The sequence below is a fragment of the Thalassophryne amazonica genome, chromosome 17, assembly GCF_902500255.1.
Source record: "Thalassophryne amazonica chromosome 17, fThaAma1.1, whole genome shotgun sequence".
In the NCBI taxonomy this organism is placed as follows: Eukaryota; Metazoa; Chordata; class Actinopteri; order Batrachoidiformes; family Batrachoididae; genus Thalassophryne; species Thalassophryne amazonica.
This window is the reverse complement of record NC_047119.1, coordinates 34,376,195-34,399,362: the sequence shown is the minus strand read 5'-3', so window position 1 is coordinate 34,399,362 and position 23,168 is coordinate 34,376,195. Positions and strand designations below refer to the sequence as shown.

Sequence of the window (23,168 nt, the reverse complement as noted above, 5' to 3'; positions counted from 1 at the left end):
GAAGACATATGCAGGACACACACAACCAACGCGCCGCATATCCCCTGTCATCCGCTGATATCCGCAACCGATGGGTTGGCGCGGCTTGGCAGCGGACCAGGACAGCATGCAAAACAGATATGACGCGTGCCCAGCACGGCCACATCACGGTCGCAAATGGTATGACGCGCATGCAGACAGAGTGGGTACGGATGGAGTGAGTGCATCACGGCCGCTGTGCCCCTCATGGGGGCGCCTCCGCGGTCGCCTTCGCTTCTGTTCCCTGTTATATCCGCTTTTCTTCCTCATGTATTCGCTGATCCACCCGGGACATTTGTCATTTCCGCCCACCTTTGTTGCGGACGCTCAGCTTTTGTCTCATTTCATGCGCAAATCCTCCTAAACGCCAGTGGGACAGGGCCCTTAGATAAACAGCTTGATAATCCACAGGTGTAATGATTAGGCAGACAGGAACATGTCCTAACAAAAAAGGAACACAAGGGGGCAGCAAACTGAGACATCTGACAGACCGTGGAAATAACCTAACAGTGAACGTGACCAAAGACATCAACCAAAAAATATACAAAATGCAAACCAACCATGGAACAACAAGACAACACAATAGGTGACAAATCACTGACGTATCGATCCAAAAGCATCCTGTGCAAAACGCAAAACCTAACATCAACAATACACACAGAGAAAATAAAGCTGGGACTAAAACTGGGACCGAATAAGAAACAGGGACAGAAGACAGTCTTATGAAATACATGAACAGAACAGCATGAATAAGAAAGGGTCAAAGGACAGTGGGCGGGGACAACAATATGACAGAAACACAGATGGATGACAAGACAAACTCACACGCAGGGGAGCGCATGCCAAGAATGACAAGCCCACACACACACACACACGGCCAGAAAAGACACGACAGAAACACACACAGATGACAGCAAGCACCAGTAGTGAGTAGTGCCAGACTTCAGTGGCACACACACACACACAAACACAGACAATGAGAAGTAGACACAATCATCCATGACAAACAGACTCAGACAGTAAAAAGACAGATGACAGGACGCATTAAAGAAATCGTGACAAATTAAGGAGTCCAGACCGAAACCCAACAATACCACTGTATTATTGGATGACATTTGCTGCTGAAACAACTGATTTTCCTCATTTTGGGGTCAGTAAAGTTTACCTTATCTTAATATGGATACTTCATGTATGAAGAATTAAAAATGGACATTAAATTGGGTGGCTTTCTTCTTCATGAAGTGAGTGATCCTAAAATATTCAAGAAACGTCTGATCCTGTACAGCCCTGTAGCGAGAAGGGCAAGGGGTTGGAAGGGCCCCATTCCCATTTTGTGTTACAGTCCACCTTTGACACATTTTAAAGACATTTTAACATGAAGTAGTAGTAGTAGTAGTAATAATAATAATAATAATAATAATACAACCCAAATCCAAAATGTTGGGACAATATTGTGGAAAAGCAGTGATTCTCACATTAATTTTGACTTTTATTTCATTGCAGACAGTATGGACCCAAGATATTATATGTTTTGTGTGATCAACTTTATTTCATTAGTTAATATACATCCATTTCTATATTTAGGCCTGCAAGACGTTCCAAAAATAAGCTAGGACACTAACGCATTCACCACTTTGTGATGTTACCATTCCTTCACACTACATTTAAAACATGTTTTTGCATTGGTGATACCAAGCAATGAAGTGTTTCAGGTGTTATTTTGTTCCATTCTCAAATGTATGCAATGGTACAGGGTGTTCCTTCCATTCTTCCTTTCAAAACTCTCTATGCATTCTATATTTGGGAAAGGTCATGACTGCATGTAGGCCAGTCCAGTACCCGTATCCTGTTCTTCTGTAGCCATGCCTTTGTAATGTGCGCAGAATGTGGTTTTGCATTGTATTGTTGAAAAATGCATGGATGTCCCTGGAAAAGATGTCTTGAAGGCAGCATATGTTGGTCTAAAATCTCAGTGTACTTTTCTGCATTAGTGCTGCCTTCACGGAAGTGTAAATGACCTTTGTCAACAGCACTCACACATCCTCATACCATGGTAGACCCTGGCTTTTGGACTTATTGTTAATACCATTCTGGAAGGTCCTTGCCATCCTTGGTCCTCTGTACACAGCATCCATTTCTTCCAAAAACGATCTGGAGCCTCATGTACAAAGGCTGTGTACGCACAAAAATGTGGCATATGTCCGTCTCCACGCTAACGTTCAGATATATCAAAAGTGAAATGACTGTGGAAATGTGCAGTGCATCAAGTTCATAGCTGGCGTACGCTCATTTCCACAGCTATTGGTCCACTGGTAACATGGAGATGTGATGCCGGGAAACTGTTAATACAAAAGAAGAAGTCATCAGAGTGATGTGCATATCAAAGACACACTTATGAATAATTAACACACCCACGTGTTTGCAATTATATGGTTAGATATAAAAGCATACGCAAAGTGATGATGGAAATGGCACTAAGAATGGCTGTGTTAGCATTGTTAGAGGACCTTGCAAATGGTGACGTGTATTCAGGGAACTCAATGATTTACTTGAAAATGGAAAAAATTGGCTAATAAGCCGATTTTGTTTACCAAGGCTCGTGTTACTGGAGCTGTGCACAGAACTGCGGCCATCCCCAGAGCGCAATACAGTGAGGAGCCAGGGGTTGTCTGTGCCCACACAGGTGCTGATCACGCTGTGCTTCCTGGCAACAGGGGCATTCCAGCGTGAGCTGGCCGATCAGTCAGGAGTGTGCCAGTCAACCTTGAGCCGAGCCATGCCAGCTGTGTGGGATGGAATCATCCGAATGTCATCCAGGTACATCACATTCTAACATTAAAGCGCAATTTGCAGTGAGAGTTGGTTTCCCTAATGTAATCAGAGCTATTGACCACATACATATTGCCATAAAGGCACCATCACATGATAAATTTGTTTTTGTTAATAGGAAACATTTTCATTTCATCATTGTTCAAATCATATGTGATGTGCAAATGCATTGGGTTGGGTTGGGAACAGGCTAGAGGCTGGCATGGTGTACGATGGATGGTTGCTTGGTGAGGAAAAAGTTTATTTGTGTAATTGTTACTCCGGGGGACCCCCAAGGTGTTGGGGTTCCCCCGGAGGAGCTGGGGGAGGTGTGTGTGGATCGGGAGGTCTGGGCGGCTTTGCTTGAGCTGCTGCCCCCGCGACCCGACTCCGGATAAAGCGGAAGAAAATGGATGGATGGATGGATGTGTAATTGTTCTGAATGAAAACCAGCGTGGGCACATTTGAGCATGTGCACATTCAAATAAGTTTTTTGTTAGTTATTAATGTGTTTTTTTGTTGTTGTTTTGTTTTGTTTTTGCTTTTTTTTTTTTTTTTTGGCTTGATGGTGAAACTAGAACTGCAGCACTTCTTAACAGGCCCTCAATTGTCTCCCTGTGTTCAGTATTAGTCAATAAACGTATGTGTAAAGTTGTGAATGTCACACACTATCAGCTGCAGCACACCTCTCTTTTTTTTTTTACTTTAGTGTGTGTGCACTGCTCACACGGTCCCACTAACTTTTTACCATTTCATGTTTATTCCGTTTGACAGAGTACCAAATAAACTAACTCATCTGTCGCTCACACTCGCTATAATCATGTTGACTGATCTGACAGAGGGGGAATCCCAGCTCCCAGGGCCTATTTACATGAATTTTAATATTTAAATAGGGGCGTGGAACGGGGGGAGTTTGGTATGTCTGCATGTGCGCTCAATTCCATGTTGATTGGGATGTACAAATGGAACATGCTTGGATCCGTGCATACGTGCAATTTGATACATCTGGATATTTTTGTGCGTATGACAGTTTCTGGGTTTTAGCGTGCGCCATGTTTCAGTATGAAATCCACGCAAGTCTTTGCACATGAGGGCCCTGGAATACTGATTTGTCTGACCACAATACACGTCTTCACTGTATGATGGTCCAATCCTGATGCTTCCGAGCCCAGAGATGTTAACACCACCTGTGAACATGGTTAGCATAAGGTTTCGCTTTTGCACGACAAAGTTTCAAGTGGGATTTGTGAATGTAGCTCTGTATCGTAGTGCTTGACAAAGGTTTCCCAAAGTAAGTCCCTGCCCATGTAGTTATATCAGGTACCGATGGACTGTTCTTGATGCAGTGCCGTCTGAGCGATCCAAGATCATGAGCTTTCAGCTTGGGCTTGTTCCTTGCTCTTTACGCTCTGACGATCCTCCAGATTCCTTCAATCGTTTAATGATGTTATGCACTGTAGAGGGAGAAATATGGAAATCCTTCCAATTATTGTCTGAGGAACATTGTTTTTAAAGACTTTTATAATGTTGTCACACATTTGTTAACAAACAGGAGAGCCTCTAAGACTCAGATTTTTGTGGATACTGTTTTTGTACAAGATTCAAGATTTTGAATCTTGATGCGTGCGGACTCTGTTCTCTGTACCAGTGCAGCACGCTGTTTTAATCCCATTATTGCGCCCACCGTGAAAGTGCAGGTGGAACTTTCCACTGTTTTTCAGGCTGCCTGATCACACAGACATATTTCTTAGATTTTTCACAGTTATGTTAATGATAACACTCATAAGCGTGCACAAAGCTGAGTTTTTAACAGGCTGTGGTCAGTAGTTTTTACCGTGACTGCATTGACATTGACATTAACAGTTATCACTTAAGAACAAGTCATCATAACGTGATATCACATCTATTTAAACTTTGCAATTAATCTGTGGCTCGGTTTTTAACATTAGTAGCTACAGTCCATTCAACGTGCCATATACTTTGAGAATGGTCATGGAAGTGCACAAAGTAATCCTGGTGTATCATCGGATGGTCACTAACAGCCTAAACCTAAGTTGTTATGATTTCTGTGCGACATGTCCTTTAAATTAACAACAAATCTTTAGTTCATACTGTTTGCAGTGAAATAAAGTCAAAGTAAATGTCAGAATCACTGCTGCATTTTGTTTGCATTTTGCATGTGGTCCCAGATTTTTTTTTTTTTTTTTTTTTTTGCTTTTGGGATGTAATAATAATAATGATTATGATAATAACAAAGATGAGTGTGTTTTTAAAAAGTAAAACAGTCATCAGTCTTTCATCAGTCATTCAGTCAGTATTACTCTGAGTGTTCTAGTTTTAGTTGTGCACTGTTGCACTAAGGACAACTGAGAAGAGCCATATAAAACATTGTTTACTCTATCTTGTAAAAAAAAAAATCAATCAATCAATAAAACTACTGATAGGCTTTGTCTTGTTCTTAATGCATTGCAGAACTGTTAAACTGTCAACCACATACACTGGATTGACTTGCGGTGTGTACAGCTAATATGTAGCAAAATACAAATGCCAGATCGGGACTTGGTGACTGCAATATTAAATGATTTGGATCAGGATTGGGGGTAAAAAACTTGACAGAGACATCCCTACCATCAGTATTTCTGAAGGACAAAACATGCTCCCAAGTCCACGTGCTTCTTGTGTTAATGTATGTGAGACCTGGATACCAGGTTCCTGATCCTATCCATTCCTCAGATCCTACCCATTCTTTGGATCCTACCCATTCCTCAGATCCTATCCATTCCTCGGATCCTACCCATTCCTCAGATTCTACCCATTCCTCAGATCCTACCCATTCTTTGGATCCTACCCATTCCTCAGATCCTATCCATTCCTCAGATCCTATCCATTCCTCGGATCCTACCCATTCCTCAGATTCTACCCATTCCTCAGATCCTCTCCATTCTCTAGGTAATATGGAGTTGCATCAGGAAGGGGATCCAGCGTAAAACATGTGCCAAATCAGCATGTAGATCCACCTGAGATCTGCTGTGGTGACCCTGAGTGAAAACAATAAACTTCCTGGTGTTATTTTAATATATGGAAATGAATGCTCTTTTCAACACAGCTTAATAAAAGATGTTACAAATTTGCTTTGACGTTTCCTTTCCAGTCTAATGTCATCTTGAAATGTTTGAAACATTTTGTTTTTCACATACCTATAATAATTTTCCACCTGATGCAGAAGCTGAAAGCACTATACAGTCATTCCAAAACTCAAAGGACATCCATACAAGATAATTTAATTAAATTTAGTTAGGACTATATGTATTTATTATATGGAAATCCTGCCCATAACTGAATTGAGTTCATCCAATGAGCCATTTGTTTGTGTGACGTACTCAAAAAACTGACTCATTGGATTGGATTCCATCTAATAAACATATGTAGCCCTAACTCAATTAAATTACATTATTGTGCATGGATGTGTTTTGAGTTGGGGCAACATATATTTATTAGATGGAAATCATGCACATAATTGAATTGAGTTCATCCAAAGAGCCATGTTTTGAGTGTACACTGAAAAAAGAGACTTAACTTAATAACTTAATAAAGTGCTTCAATTTGTAACCCTCAAATAAACTGGGTTCAACCAAGTTAACTTAGGTAACAAATCATTTTTATGCTAACTTAAGTCACTTAAGTGTTGCTAACTAAAGAATATAATTGGGTTCTCTTTTTTCATTCTAGAAGTTTAGTTATCTGAAAATCCAAAACGTAATGTGTTTTACGTAAAATGAATGTGCTTACTTTGAGTTTAATCAATGTAAATGAGCATAATAATGGAACATCCTGAAAAACCTTATGTGCTTTGCACTGTGACAAAAGGAAGCAGGCACTGAGTCAGGGACATTCTGGTTAATGAGCAACCTCTTCTACTAACTCTGCCACATGGTGCACTAACAAATATTTCAACTATCTTAGTTTCAGTTATGTTTGATAAAGACAGATCCTTAATCAAGAAGTTCATCAGATGTTTTTGCTTTCATTTTTGGTATGCAATCACACACCAAAAGGAAAATAGCACGAGTTATACACATTTATGGGAAGACACTGCTTTGGGGTACTGGTGCAAATGGGAAAGCATGTGGTTTTGAAACTGGTCAATTGGTGGATAAATTCCCGAGTGCCCCTGTGTGTGAAAGAGCCTGTGGAAAAAAATAACTAAATCCCAGCGTGCTGAATTTCCATTGTGCAATAATGAAATCTGTCTCATACTTGCAGTTCCAGCTTGAGTATTGTTTAATATTTTGTTTTATGTACCTAATATTACATTTTATGAACTTGAATACTTTACACTGAAACAACCAAAAAAATAGAAATTAATTTACCATATTTTACCATTTTTCAACTAGTTTGGAGGTCTGTGACTTATACTCCATACCAGTGAATAAGTGGGTTTTGCCAGAAATCAAAGAGCTAAACAAAATAAATAAAAATAAAAAGATAAAAATAAATGAATTCCAATAATAAAAGTATACCACAACAATGCACCAAAACAGAAAAACATGCTGATTTTATGGGTTTTTCTTTTTCAATAGGTATTTTTTGGACAGGTGCGACTTATACTCTGGAAATACAGTAATTAGTATTTTAACATAGCTGCAATCAAAAAATATGCAACATTGAAGTCAAATATTGAAATTCAAAACTTAAAAACCCCAAGGTAATCAGCTACCTATTGTATTATTATTATTATTATTATTATTTAATTTTAGTTAAGCCAACATATTCAGATTTACAGTGAGGGCAGGTTAAATGGAGAGAAGGAAGATGATTTATTATTATTATGATTATTGTTGCTATTATTACAGTATTTGAACCTATTTGTGCCTGTGAACACATTAAATTGAGTGTTTTGAATGTGTGGATGTGTGATTGGAGCTTTGGAGTTAGCTGAATGGATCGATGACTTATGATGCGAACTTCAGATAATAAAGATGCATTAAGTGATTCATGCAGCTGATATTGTGTTCTAAAATATAAATGAAGCAGCCGATGTAAGTCAGCCAACAAACTGTAATTTCAATGCTTGAAGTGATACTTCAGCTAAATTTTTTTGATTAACTGTAGAATGAAGAATTTACATAAGGACTACAATTAAATGAATTTAACAAATAGAAGCCTATTATTTAAAACTGAGTGCAGTCTAAGAATTGGTAATGTTTACTTTTTTATAAACAAATAATTTCATTTCAGCACTGTGTGTTCATTATATTGCAATAAATATAGTATAGCGTTTATAAATATTATGAATATCTTTAAAATAAAATAATTTTATGTTGAAAATTTAAAGTACCTTTTTATTGTTCTGTTTCTTGTTTTATGAATAATTGCTCAACCAGAACCAATCTGTTGACCAACTTGATTAAGTGAAGGATTAAATTCATAAATATTTTGCCTGTCCTTCCATCCGTTCATGCTTCCATTGACATTATACAATATCTCCACAACTGTTGGTTATATTGTTTTAAGTTTGGTGTCTAATTATTTTAGGATCAGGTCATCAAAGCTGCTCTGCTGAAAAAATAAATGTAACTGAATATACAGTGTTTTAAAGCTCAAAACGCTTTACAGTGATGCCTCACATTAACCAACATCACAGTGCTGTCATTCAAATGCATACTGGGGGCAACTTGGGGAGCTCAATGACTTGAACTGAGGACTCTCTGGTCGCAAGCCCACTACTTTTCGCACCTGACCATCACACTTGAACACCTGTCAATCAATTTCTGGTGATGTAGTCTAGAACTGAAAAGGTTTGTATGTTGGGAAGATCTTCACAACACAATAAAAGCAATAAACAACTGGTCCAAAAATCTGCTTGGGGAGCAGCTTGCTACATAGTGGGTCATGCACAGTGTGAATAATTTGCATGTTCTGAACTTTTGGAGATGTTCACACAGTCATTATATCTTACTCCAGTGTTCATCTGTTTAACCTGTTCCTGCTTGTCTTCCCTTCATTCCAGGATAACAAGGCTGATGTAAAGGCCATCATGGCTCGCTTTCAAGGAGGCGGGACTAATTCTGAGGATGTTCCTTCCATGCCAGCTGGACATACCAAACAACCCCTGCATGCTACCCTATCCTCTGGCCCAACACTGCAGACCAAGAAACCCATCTCAGGGAGCAACACGAGCAGTGCTATGCCCATTCCCCAAAAACCCACTTACATGAAAAATACAATATTAACTAAAAGTGACACAGACATATCAGAGTCACACACAGCTAAATCTCTGGCTGCCAGGTTTGCAAATAAGGATGACGCAAGCACCCACAATAAACCTTTGCTCATTAATAAACAGCCCCTACATCCTCCACAGGCTCCTGAATCTCAAAGCTCTCAGCAGAAGCCCACAGTCCACAAGCCCCCTGTTGGCTACAACCCTGGCTTATCTAAACCATCTCCAGCATTCGGCTCCAAGCCAAGCTGGGTGAAGGATGACAATGGGAGTGTACCATCCATTACTAATACCACTCCTCCTAAAGTGCCACCCTTACAACATAAACCAAGCAGCAGCATTCAAAAATTGCGACAGCAAACTGAAGAAATCACAAAAACCAACACGGACATTGCAAACAAACCTTTTCCTCCACCTAACTCTGCTTTGAAACCCCTTTCCAACTACAAGAGTGCTCAGAATGTCTTCATTAAAGAGCAGAGCAAGAGTGAACACTCAAATACCGATGTTACTGAAGATGGAGCCAACAAACCTTCTCTTAGTGCTGCTAACACCACCCCTCCACCCAAACCACCAACCAGTAAAAAACCAAGCATTAAGAAGCCAGTAAAGCCCCCTTCTCAGACGAGTGGCGTTAATGGTGAAACCACTTCAGAACCCAAGCGTAATCCTCTCCTCAACAGTTTGGCTTTGGGCACTGCCCCAGTGAAACCCAACCGACCCCTCAATGTCAACCTGGAGCGATTCAGAAATGGACAAGAGGCCGCTGATGATGGTAAATTGTCTTTTCAGTTGTTGAAATACTATTCTAATCCAGATTCCAAATTCTCTAATGTGAGATTTCCGACGCTAAAATATTGATTTGACGTGGCAAAATATTCAACCGTTTCATATTTGATGTGTTACTCCACGCCCTGACCCATTTGCAGCACAGATGTCAATAATGGCGCTGGAGTGACGACGCTGTTGCTACAGTAAGCTTCGCCGACTGAATTACTTACAGAAAAACAAACACTGCAAACAATGGAATTGGATTAGAATGGCAATAACCCTCTTGTGTCTGATGGTTTGCGGACATTAATGCTGGATTACAGTCGCAAATAGCTGTTTTACCATTGTACCGTTTATGTGAAACTCAATTTGCGACCGTAAAATCCAGCATTAACGTCCACAAATCATCAGACACAACAGGGTAAGTATGAATAGCTTTATCTGCTTGATAGTGGACAATTATGAAAGTAACAATACAATTAGTGCATTCACTAAAGATTATAGTACAAAGAACACTATCAAATTATGCACAGCTTAACTCTAAGTGACCTATAACTCTAAGTGACCGATCCAATAGGTCATACATTTTTTGCAATATCTCCATTCCAGCCTTTTTCAGCACTAGTAGATTACTTTTATCTGTCTTTAAATTGTCCTACAGAGTTTCTTTCAGCAAGCATACTTCATATCAGTAGAATGTTGACCATAATTTACCTACAATTATGATTATATTTATTTATTTACTTTTACAAACGTCTTTCTGAGGTTCCTGTGGTACTAGAGTTGGGGTGACAGAGTTCACAGCTTTTTTTGTTGTTGTTGTTACGCTGTTGGTTCTGCAGTTGATGGCCCTGAATCTCTTCCCTGAGGAGAAGGTGAAGAACAGAACAGGCAGTGTCCACGCTAGAATGTGTGCTTTATAATACAGGTGGCTTCTATTTAGGTCAGGCAGCATAAATGTCCTCTAAGGATGGTAGTGTGGTCCCAGTCACATGCTGAGCTGCCCTCAAAACCCACCTCAGAACCTTCCTGTTCTGCTCAGTGGAGCTGCCATACCACACTGTATAGTAACAAGTCTGAAGGCTCTTCATGGTTACACAATAAACATTTGCCAAAAGATATTGAGGCAGATTTGACAGCTTTAACTTCCTAAGGAAGTAAAGTCTCGCCTTGGCGGTGTCCACCTGGGGATCAATGTTACCATGTGAGACCTATTAAAATGTGGACTTCCAGAAACTTGAAGCTTCAGACCCACCCTGTCTACCTCCTCAACCCTGATTGCAGAGGACTGGGGGCTCAGTCAGCCATGATTTTCTGAAGTTCGTGATAATTTCTTTGGTCTTAGTGGTGTTGAGGTCCAGGTTGTTGAGTGCACACCAGTCCACCAGACGAATGCCCTCCTGTCTGTAGGCCAGAGATCTTCAACTCCAGTCCTCGAGGGCCAGTGTCCTGCAACTTTTAGATGTGTCACTACTACATACATACACACACAAACACACACACATATATATATATATATATATATATATATATATATATATATAATATATATATATATATATATATATATATATATATATATATACATATATATATATATATATATATATATATATATATATATATATATATATATATAGTGCTGACATCGATCTAGGTCATGATATCCGCTGGACTTTATCTTGTTTTTAAGTCAACATTTATTTCTGTTTGCATGTTTGACAATTTTGTTGTACATTTTTTTAAAGGATTGTACAGTGGCCCTAAGAGGCCAAATGCACTGCAAGAGTTGCAGTGCATTTGGCCTCTTTGGGCCACCGTAGAATTGTTGTTATTGTTAATATGCAGAAACAGTTTGTCACTTCTCTGAATCTGGTCTGCTTGAGGTTTCTTCCTCGAAAATACCCAATAGAGTTTTTCCTTTCCACTGTAGTGTACATGCTTGCTCAGGGGGTTTGACAAGGTTATACCTTACCCTTGTGAAGCGCCTTGGGGTGACCTATGTTGTGATTTGGCGCTATACTATAATTAATGAAATTGAATTGTATTGCAACAACATCAGAACGTGACACTGATACAACATGAAAATGTGATTGGGTTCTTCAGCTGTGTTTTGATCTTTTTCATTTCTGTCAGAAACCCACAAAATGCATATTTATTTATTTACACAAAAATAGCAGCCATGATACTTATTGATTTTAACATTGATTATAATAAGATGAATATTATATTCAATATTTACAGTGAATATGTAGTATGTTGATCCAGTTTTTAAATCCAGCATATTTTCTAAGCGGATTCAATGTCAGATTTCAACGTCAATGTCATTTTGCCCACGAGGTCAGAAGTTATTTTTCATCAAACAGTGAAAAGGTTGAGTCTGACATGAATACCTTTCATTTTAGTTTTGTTGTCGCACTTCGATCAAGTTCGGTCTTGCCACCTCCAAACAGATGATCTTGACTCAGTCTCAAGTCAAAAAGACTGACTCTGTGGAGGTAGCAAGAACAAGACCAGGTGAGTATTGCAACGCTACGTTTTGGGACACACTGGCATAATGTGGAATGGCACGGAAGTCTTCAAATAAATGTTTTAAGAATGCAGAAAAATAATTTTCTCTAATAAGTGCCCTTCTAAGTCTCTCTGACATGCAGTGGAGCATTGGTACATCCATAACTTATCACATGAGAAATGACTGTCACAAAATTGTAACTAAACATTCGTATCGGAAGCTTCTCTATTATGAGGACAAAATGAGACAAAATGAGTGCAATCAAAGCGTTTCAAGCCTGATGGCCGATTGAAACAGCAGGGGTTCCTTTAATGCCTGCTGTTTCAAGTGAATCTCCTTTCTGTTACAACCACAACAGACTTGCAATCACACTTAAAAAGTGTGAAAAACATTCTTCACCAGTGTGGTTTCACTGTTGTCCTTTACAGAATACAGGTGAGGTTTTCTGTCTTCACATCAATGCAGCTGCAGCATTTTATACATATGCATTACAATTAAATACAATTTTCTCTGTGAATTTTCATTGTGTACATGTTGCACAAACTTTGTACAGATGCCGCGGTTGCTCAAAGCTTCAGATAAGGGACTAAAGTCACTGACATATACTTAGTTCCTCTATTCCTCCAGCCAAGTTCCTTGTGTAGTCACCCCCCTACCAGCACTTGCTCTCCCCTCTGTGAGTTGAAATTTATTTCATCACATGGGGAAGTAACTTTCAGCAGTCAGGGATAGTTTCAAATGAGAGTGTCTACTTTCAGACACACACCGCCACACACAGACCCTCATCTGCCAGACCTGATGGTGTCTTCACAGTGAGTTTACAGTGCATCAAGAAAGTGTTCACCACACCTCACTTTTTTTCACATTTTATGTTACAGCCTTATTCCAAAATGGGTAAAATTATTTTTTTTCCCATCAAACATCTACACACAATACCCCATAATAACAATGTGAAAATGTTTTTGTTTGTTTAGATTTTTTTCTAATTTATTAAAAATAAAAAATAAAAACTAAGAAGTCACATGTACATAAGGATTTACAGCCTTTACCTTTAAAGCACAAATTGAGCTCAGGTGCACCCTGTTTCCACTGGTCATCTTTGAGATGTTTCTCCAGCTTAATTGGTGTCCACCTGGGGTAAATTCAGTTGATTGGACATGATTTGTAAAGGCACACACCTGTCTACATATAAGGTCCCACAGCTGACAGTGCATGTCAGAGCACAAACCAAGCATGAAGTCAAAGGAATTGTCTATAGACCTCCGAGACAGGATTGTCTCAAGGCAAAAATCTGTGGAAGGGTACAGAAACATTTCTGCTGCTTTGAAGGTCCCAGTGAGCACAGTGGCCTCCATCATCCGTAAGTGGAAGAAGTTCAGATCCACCAAGACTCTTCCTAGAGCTGGCTGCCTGTCTAAACTGATCGATCAGGGGAGAAGGGTCTTAGTCAGGGAGGTGACCAAGAACCCGATGGTCACTCAGTTAGAGCTCCATTCTCCATTCCTCTGTGGAGGGAGCAGAACCTCCCAGAAGGACAACCATCTCTGCAGCAATCCATTAATTAGGCCTGTACAGTAAAATGGCCAGATGGAAACCAGTCCTTAGTAAAAGGCACATGGTAGCCCGCCTGGAATTTGCCAAAAGACACCTGAAGGACTCTCAGACCATGAGAAACAAAATTCTCTGCTCTGATGAGACAAAGATTGAACTCTTTGGCGTGAATGCCAGGGGTCATGTTTGGAGGAAATCAAGCATCATCCCTACAGTGAAGCATGGTGGTGGCAGCATCATGCTGTGGGGATGTTTTTCAGCAGCAGGAACTGGGAAACTAGTCAGGATTTTACAGAGACATCCTGAATGAAAACCTGCTCCAGAGCACTCTTGACCTCAGACTGGGGGACGGTTCACCTCTCAGCAGGACAATGACCCTAAGCACACAGTCAAGATATCAAAGGAGTGGCTTCAGGACAACTCTGTGAATGTCCTTGAGTGGCCCAGTCAGAGACCAGACCTGAATCCGATTGAACATCTCTGGAGAGATCTGAAAATGGCTGTGCACCGACGCTCTCCATCCAACCTGATGGAGCTTGAGAGTTGCTGCAAAGAGGAACGGGCAAAACTACCCAAAGACAGGTGCACCAAGCTTGTGGCATCATATTCAAGAAGACTTGAGACTGTAATTGCTGCCAAAGATGCATCAACAAAGTATTGAGAAAGGGTGTGAATACTTACAGTAGTGTTCAGAATAATAGTAGTGCTATGTGACTAAAAAGATTAATCCAGGTTTTGAGTATATTTCTTATTGTTACATGGGAAACAAGGTACCAGTAGATTCAGTAGATTCTCACAAATCCAACAAGACCAAGCATTCATGATATACACGCTCTTAAGGCTATGAAATTGGGCTATTAGTAAAAAAAAAAAAAGTAGAAAAGGGGGTTTTTACAATAATAGTAGTGTGGCATTCAGTCAGTGAGTTCATCAATTTTGTGGAACAAACAGGTGTGAATCAGGTGTCCCCTATTTAAGGATGAAGCCAGCACCTGTTGAACATGCTTTTGTCTTTGAAAGCCTGAGGAAAATGGGACATTCAAGACATTGTTCAGAAGAACAGCGTAGTTTGATTAAAAAGTTGATTGAAGAGGGGAAAACTTACACACAGGTGCAAAAAATTATAGGCTGTTCATCTACAATGATCTCCAATGCTTTAAAATGGACCAAAAAAACCAGAGACGCATGGAAGAAAATGGAAAACAACCATCAAAATGGATAGAAGAATAACCAGAATGGCAAAGGCTCAGCCACTGATCAGCTCCAGGATGATCAAAGACAGTCTGGAGTTACTTGTAAGTGCTGTGACAGTTAGAAGACGCCTGTGTGAAGCTAATTTATTTGCAAGAATCCCCCGCAAAGTCCCTCTGTTAAATAAAAGACATGTGCAGAAGAGGTTACAATTTGCCAAAGAACACATCAACTGGCCTAAAGAGAAATGGAGGAATATTTTGTGGACTGATGAGAGTAAAATTGTTCTTTTTGGGTCCAAGGGCCGCAGACAGTTTGTGAGATGACCCCCAAACTCTGAATTCAAGCCACAGTTCACAGTGAAGACAGTGAAGCATGGTGGTGCAAGCATCATGATATGGGCATGTTTCTCCTACTATGGTGTTGGGCCTATATATATATATATATATATATTTTTTTTTTTTTTTTTTTTTTTGCACTACCAACAATGTTTACACGGTTTACTTCTTTGCACAACCTACACTGTTTATATTGTGTACTGTTTACATCTGCACTACCTCCTTATTACTGCATTATTACACTATATTTACTCCTCCGTTATATTCTGTGAGACTGGACGCTGACAAATTTTATTTTTAGTTTTAGTTTAGTTAGTGGTTTTTATTGAGTGGTCTATTTTCTTTTATTTATTTAATCTTATTTGTATGTCTGGTGATGTGTGTGTCTTGTCTAATGTGCAAGCTGCTGGATTCCTTGAATTTCCCTCTGGGATCAATAAAGTATCTATCTATCTATCTATCTATCTATCTATCTATCTATCTATCTATCTATCTATCTATCTATCTATCTATCTATCTATCTATCTATCTATCTATCTATCTATCTATCTATCTATCTATCTATCTATCTATCTATCTATCTATCTATCTATCTATCTATCGCATACCAAGTATCATGGATCAGTTTGGATATGTCAAAATACTTGAAGACATCATGTTGCCTTATGCTGAAGAGGACATGCCCTTGAAATGGGTGTTTCAACAAGACAATGACCCCAAGCACACTAGTAAATGCGCAAAATCTTGGTTCCAAACCAACAAAATTATAATAATGCCTTGCAGATGTGAAGAAATCATGAAAAACTGTGGTTATACAACTAAATACTAGTTTAGTGATTCACAGGATTGCTAAAAAAGCAGTTTGAACATAATAGTTTTGAGTTTGTAGCGTCAATAGCAGATGCTACTATTATTGTAAACACCCCCTTTTCTACTTTTTTTTACTAATAGCCCAATTTCATAGCCTTAAGAGTGTGCATATCATGAATGATTGGATTTGTGAGAATCTACTGAATCTACTGGTACCTTGTTTCCCATGTAACAATAAGAAATACGAGGTCTGTTAGAAAAGAATCCGACCTTTTTATTTTTTCAAAAACCATATGGATTTGAATCACGTGTGATTGCATCAGCCAAGCTTGAACCTTCGTGCGCATGTGTGAGTTTTTTCACGCCTGTCGGTTGCGTCATTCGCCTGTGAGCAGGCTTTGTGTGAGCACTGGTCCACCCCTCTCGTCGGATTTTTATTGCGAATAAATGTCTGAACGATTTGGAGCTTTGCTGCATCAATTTTTTTCCAGAAACTGTGAGAGACCTCCAGGTGGACACTGTTCGGAAAATTAATATGGCTTTCAGGGACAATTTTATGGGGATTACACAGATTAAGGAGTGATCCAGACGGTTTAAAGACCGGCCACAACTGCTGAGAGTGCACCATGCTCCGAGCGCCGATCAACAGGCTCAAACCCCGCTGAAACAACCAGATCATTTCCATTGTGAAGGCTTTGTTGATCCGGGACGTCGTCTGACTTTCACAAAAAGGCAGAAGGCGTGGACATCAGCACTTTTTCAGCACATTCCACTGTTACAGGAGTTTTTTTCATGGAAAGAAAAGCGGAGGGACGCGCCACGGAGCCGTTCATGACGCGGCACAAAACCACCTCTGTGTTGGTCTCACAGGACGGCTTTCAGGTGGATTTCAGACGGCTCTCTGTTGCTTTTCAGTCGTGTGATTATCCGAGAAATTGAGCATGAGCTGGACATGCCCCAACATGTCCTGTGAGGCTTCATCACAGCGTTGCTTTGCGCCATGCGGCTCCACCGCGACGCGTGGAACTCCTCCACACGTCTGTCTCAATGTGCCGAAAAAGTGCTGATGTCCACGTTTTTTCACAATTCCTGTGCTAGTCAGATGACATACTGGATCAAGACAGCGTCCAGTTTAGTAATGAACGGCACATTCCACTGTTACAGGAGTTTTTGTCATGGAAAGAGGAGCGGAATTCCACGTGTCGTGGTGGAGCCGCATGGTGCAAAGCAACACCGTGATGAAACCTTACAGGACATGTTCTGGCATGTCCAGCTCATGCTCAATTTCTCGGATAATCACACGACTGAAAAGCAACCGACAGCCGTCTGAAATCCACCTGAAAGCCGTCCTGTGAGACCAACACGGAGGTGGTTTTGTGCCGCGTTATGAACGGCTCCATGGCGCGTCCCTCCGCTTTTCTTTCCATGAAAAAAACTCCTGTAACAGTGGAATGTGCCGAAAAAGTGCTGATGTCCCCGCCTTCTGCCTTTTTGTGAAAGTCAGATGACGTCCCAGATCAACAAAGCCTTCACGTTGGAAATGATCTGGTTGTTTCAGCAGGGTTTGAGCCTGTCGATCAGCGCTCGGAGCGCGGCGCGCTCTCAGCAGTTGTGGGCATTCTTTAAACCGTCTGGATCACTCCTTAATCAGTGTAATCCCCATAAAATTGTCCCTGAAAGCCATATTAATTTTCCGAACGGTGTCCACCTGGAGGTCTCTCACAGTTTCTGGAAAAAAATTGATGCAGCAAAGCTCCAAATCGTTCAGACATTTATTCACAATAAAAAAAAACAGACGAGAGGGGAGGACAAGTGCTCACTCAAAGCCTGCTCACAGGCGAATGACGCAACCGACAGGCGTGAAAAAACTCATGCATGCGCACGAAGGTTCAAGCTTGGCTGATGCAATCACACGTGATTCAAATCCATATGGTTTTTGAAAAAAATAAAAAGGTCGGATACTTTTCTAACAGACCTCGTATACTCAAAACCTGGATTAATCTTTTTAGTCACATAGCACTACTATTATTCTGAACACTACTTTATGTGCATATGATTTTGCAAAAATTAAAAAAATAAACTTTTTTTCATGTTGTGATTATGGGGTGTTGTGAGTGAAATCTTGAGAGAAAAAAATAATTTACTCAATTTTTGAATAAGGCTGTAACATAACAAAAGTGGAAAAGCATTGTGAATGCTTTCTGGATGCACTGTACAATTCTGTGAGGTCTCACTGTTTTGTGTTTTATGCCACCTGTGTCTCATTACAGGTCCTGGTACCTTGAAGAAACCCTTCCTCCCGCCTCCTCCGACCTCACACCCTAGTAACACCAGTAACCAAGTGATCCCAACTCAACCCAATCAACCAACTCAAGCACCAAGTCTGCCTCCAAGACACCCTGGAGCCATGTATGTAATCCACATCGTCAAACCCAAGCATGCTTAGAAGTGCAATGTAAAACTAATAATTATAAACAACCTTATTGTCTACACGTGAAATATAAAGGCTGAACATGGTTTTCAGAATTCAGCCAGACCCTGATGAGAACTATGATGATGTTGGATTGATTAGTTCCCCAGCACCACCACCACTGCCACCAACTGCAGGTACTCTAATAACACTCATTCAACTATACCAGGGACTGTACGTTCATTCAGCCATTCATTTCTATACTCACTTATTCCATTTAAGGATCACGGGGGAGCAGGAGTGTATTCCAGTGGTCTTTGGGCAAGAGGTGGGGGGACACCCTGGACAGGCTGCAAGGCCACATATAGACAAACACATTCTCATGCTCAGTCACACCTATTGTCAATTAATTCATTCATTCACTCACACTTGCGAGGGCCAGTTGAGAGGTTTTGAGCCTGAGTGGTGCTCCATCTTTTACATTCTGAGAAACCAACATTTCTTGAGAATGTGTGAAGTTTTCACTCACTGAGCGCTGTTGAGAAATGTTGGTTTCTCAGAATGTAAAAGATGGAGAACCACGCCCTATTTTTTCTGGGTCAGGCTCAAAACTTCTCAATCACACCTTGTACGGTCAGTTAAAAGGTTCCAATTCACCTAACATGCATGTCTTTGGAAGTGGGAGGAAGCACCCAGAGAGAAACTACACAAATAAGGGGAGAACATGCAAACTCCATTCATAAAAGACCAGGTGGAAGGAAATCGAACCAGGTGGAAATCAAACTGTTACACACCTTAGATTAAAAAAAAGAATTTTAATATATCATGCCACTATAGTTTCTGTCAGCAGTTGTTTCGAAAAATATTCACTTGTAATATTATTTTACATTGTTTAGAATTATAAACAGCTAAGAAGCTGTTTGAATTGTCAGGCACTATAAAATCTATCTGTTGCTGATGATTCAAAATAATCAAACTGTCTTCTAAGATTGATTCTGTTTCTGTCCTCCAGCTCATCCAAGTCAGAGGCTAAAGGTAAGAGCTGATGTATGCAAAGACTGCAGTATATTGCAAATATAGTAATATCACAGATTTGCAGCATTGAATTAATTCTTAAAACAGAAATGAGTTTCTATGCAGATGATGTTGTGTTGTTTGCAGCACCAGAATGGAGAAAAATGGAAAATGGCTTTGGAAGCATCAGACTGAATATTATCAGAAGACAGGGGATTCAGAAATTAGTTTACAGAAGTGGCATTTAAAAACAAGCAGGATAAGTGGCGAATTTGGATGCCGAAATAACAGAGTGGAGTCTGGATAGAACAACTTGAAGAATGCATGGTCTCAGGAGTGTGTGCCTTAGGAATTGCAAGTCACTCAGAAGTCAGGTTTAATCCCACTAATGGTGTATGGAGATTATACACTGGCAGTGAAGAGACATTTAGTGTGGTAGGAATTACAATAAGAAATGAAAGAATCCTTGGTACAACTAAAGTCATAAAAGGTAGAGGGAATGATCAGAAGACAAACGTGAAAGTGGATGGATGAAGTAAATGGTCTGTGATAGAGAGGATCAGGCTGTTTGAGGATGATACGTCCCATTAACCCCAAATAGAAAAAGATAAAAAGAAAGGTGTGCATATTTAAGGTGTAAATGGAAATTGCAACATACACAGAAAATTAATAAAAATATGTTGCACTCAACAAGTTTACATTTTCACTGATGTGTATTGTTTCATGTCTTTAACAGAGTGAGGACAACAGTGATGGTGAGATGTATGAAGATCTTGATGAACGATGGTGAGAGAATGATAAACTTTATTTCAACGTCCTCCACAAACCTACAATGGCATTTTCAAATCCTCTTGACACAGCAATGTGTCTGGGTGCACCGTGAATATATTTTAAAAGATTGCAGATAGAATTTATAGCAGGGTGGGTCTTTCTTGTTGGTTGCATGATTCAATACATGTGGAATCGATTAGGAAAATTGTTCATGAAGTCTTATTTGCAGCAACTGAGGTTGTTGAAAACCTTTAGCTGACTGAGCTTTATTTGGGTAATTAATTTGATCTGACCTCTTACTAAATATTACAAGCAATTTTTTTGACATCTTGAACATCACACTATGTTTATCTTTACCAACACTACTCTCTGCTGGTTGCTTTTTGTCACTGCAAGAAGCCACTAGTATTGACCCTCATTTATTTTGAAAAGCTACAACACTGGAGCAGCAAAACACACTCTTTTGAATATGTGGATGTCCTTCCCCACAAGCACATAATGACGTGTAATTGAGATCATGTATATTATAATCTGGGGTCTTTCTGCCGAACTTTGCAGGGGTTTTGCTCTTTAATTTTTTGTCTGTTTTTGTATTGGCTAAATATATTTGTTGCATTGTGTAAATGCTCACACATGCATTGTAATTAGGTTTTGGCTATAAATCTCACAGAGTGGCGAATGCTGGATATTGTCATGGGTCATAAAAAGTTTGCAAAATGGTTTGCAAACGGTTTTTAAAAGGAATAGTTTAGACCATGTATCATGCTTAGTTATCATGTTACGGTGTCACATGTCATAGAATCCAATGGACATTGACTTTGTTTGACCTTTACTTTGGAGACCAAAAATTCAACACAATTAAAACTATTCCATTTATTAATCCCATTAGCTCAACCAATAATTTGGATCACTTTTTACCAAAATTGGAGCAACTTTAATTTTTGACCCCTGTACAAACTGAAACTGACCTTTGTCATCATTCTTGCTGTTTTTACCCCATAGCTCCTGATCATTCAGTCATAGATAGTCCAAACTATACCTTTTTAGAATCTTTACGATCAGACAAATAATGTGGTGTAGTTTTCAAAATGATTTGAGCATCTTTTAATTTTGACCCCTGTGTAATTCTTCAATTAACACCTACCTGGCTGCCTATTGAAAGTGGCCAGTCGGTTTGTTCAAAGAGTAATGTCTAAGGAGTATTTTTGCCTACTTTGGTGCTTGTATCACCATTTGCACAATTGTTTCAGTTATCTGCTGCATTAAAAGGTCCCAAACATTCTGGCAACTATTTTCCGATCATTACAAACACTTTTGCAAACATTTGCACTAATGTTGCTAATTTTCGCTAAACGTTGCAGAGACGGACCCTGATTTTCATGAACAAAGTTGGCGAATCCAAAAATCGCAACGTTCGTCTGCGTTTGCCGCTCCGTGAGATGCCAGCCTTCAGTCATATTACCGTAATTTTTGACAGTGTCTAAACAGTCTACTATTGTAAAGCACTTTTGCAGGAGACGTCCCATAATCATTGTCTTTCGTCTTCTAAATTTAATTCTTACTGTGTCTCGTGCTGTTTTTCCTTCAAAGGGAAATGGAACTGAAGGAACAAGAAAAGAAGCGAGAGAAAGAAGAAAAGGAGGAGAAAAACGTATTGAGGCTGAGAAGAAGGAACAGAAAGAACGTGAAAAGAAGGAACAAGATGCCAGAAAGAAATTCAAAGTGAGTCAACAATACTTATAACACTTTCCTATTTTTCAGTAATCATTTGTCATTTTTGAGTGATCTTGATGAGCAGATTCAGTTACCTTGATGTTCAGCTCATTTTATGTTCCACATGGGGGTATATCCATTATCCCAGGGTCTTATGTGCCACACCACAATCTGATTAGCCCAGAGTAATCTAACCATGACCCTGACCCTTTGTCATGTTTACAAGTTAATAGGAATGACCCCTAGATGACTTAGCTTCATATTCATTTAGGTTTATGTTCCATTAGTTTTGGATTCAGTTGACACTTCATATTCTTTTTGGTTTCTATAAGTTTTAAGATTCATTTAGCTTTGAATTCAGTTAGATTTAGTTACTGTTGTATTTGATACGTTTTGGCTTCAATTAGCCTTTTTGTTAGCGTGATTTCGCATTAGATTTCATGTTTACTTTTATTTTCAGTTTCAATTTAATCAATTTATTCAGCTTATAAAGTGCCAAATCACAACAAAATCCATCTCAAGGCCCCTCACACATAACAGTTCAACATAAAATTTAAAATAAATAAATAAAAATTACAAATATTCAAATACATAATTAAAATCAGAAGTAAAAGAATAAAACTCATAAAAAATACAAACTATTCATAAGAAAGAGAATTAAAATAGGTTTTAAGTCTTGACTTAAAAATGTCCGCAGACTCCGACTCGGTAGGAAGACCGTTCCACAGAGCGGGTGCACGATACTTAAAAGCTGTTTGACCTGCTGACTTCTTTTTCACCCTGGGAACACAGAGAAGTCCCACAGTTTGCTTTATAGTCAGTTAGTTTGAGCTGGATGTTACGGTTGCAAATTGAGTTTTAACGGCTCCGCTATACATACATACATATATATCTATATATATACACACACACACACACACACACACCACACACCACACACACACACACACACACACACACACACACACACACACACACACACACTTTTCAAATAAGTCTACCATCTTTGCAATTGCTTAACTTTATTGTTTTGTGTGT

General features: G+C 39.5%; 1 protein-coding gene across 1 annotated transcript in view; it reads left to right on the top strand.

The window, feature by feature from the left end:
* LOC117529236 (FYN-binding protein 1-like) overlaps positions 1-23,168 on the top strand; it is a 31,822-nt gene that overhangs the window by 4,890 nt on the left and 3,764 nt on the right. Inside the window, 7 exon segments of the mRNA XM_034191959.1 lie at positions 8,837-9,824; positions 18,493-18,631; positions 18,747-18,829; positions 19,645-19,667; positions 20,383-20,432; positions 22,008-22,062; positions 22,065-22,139. Coding sequence (XP_034047850.1) covers positions 8,837-9,824; positions 18,493-18,631; positions 18,747-18,829; positions 19,645-19,667; positions 20,383-20,432; positions 22,008-22,062; positions 22,065-22,139 — 1,413 coding nt within the window.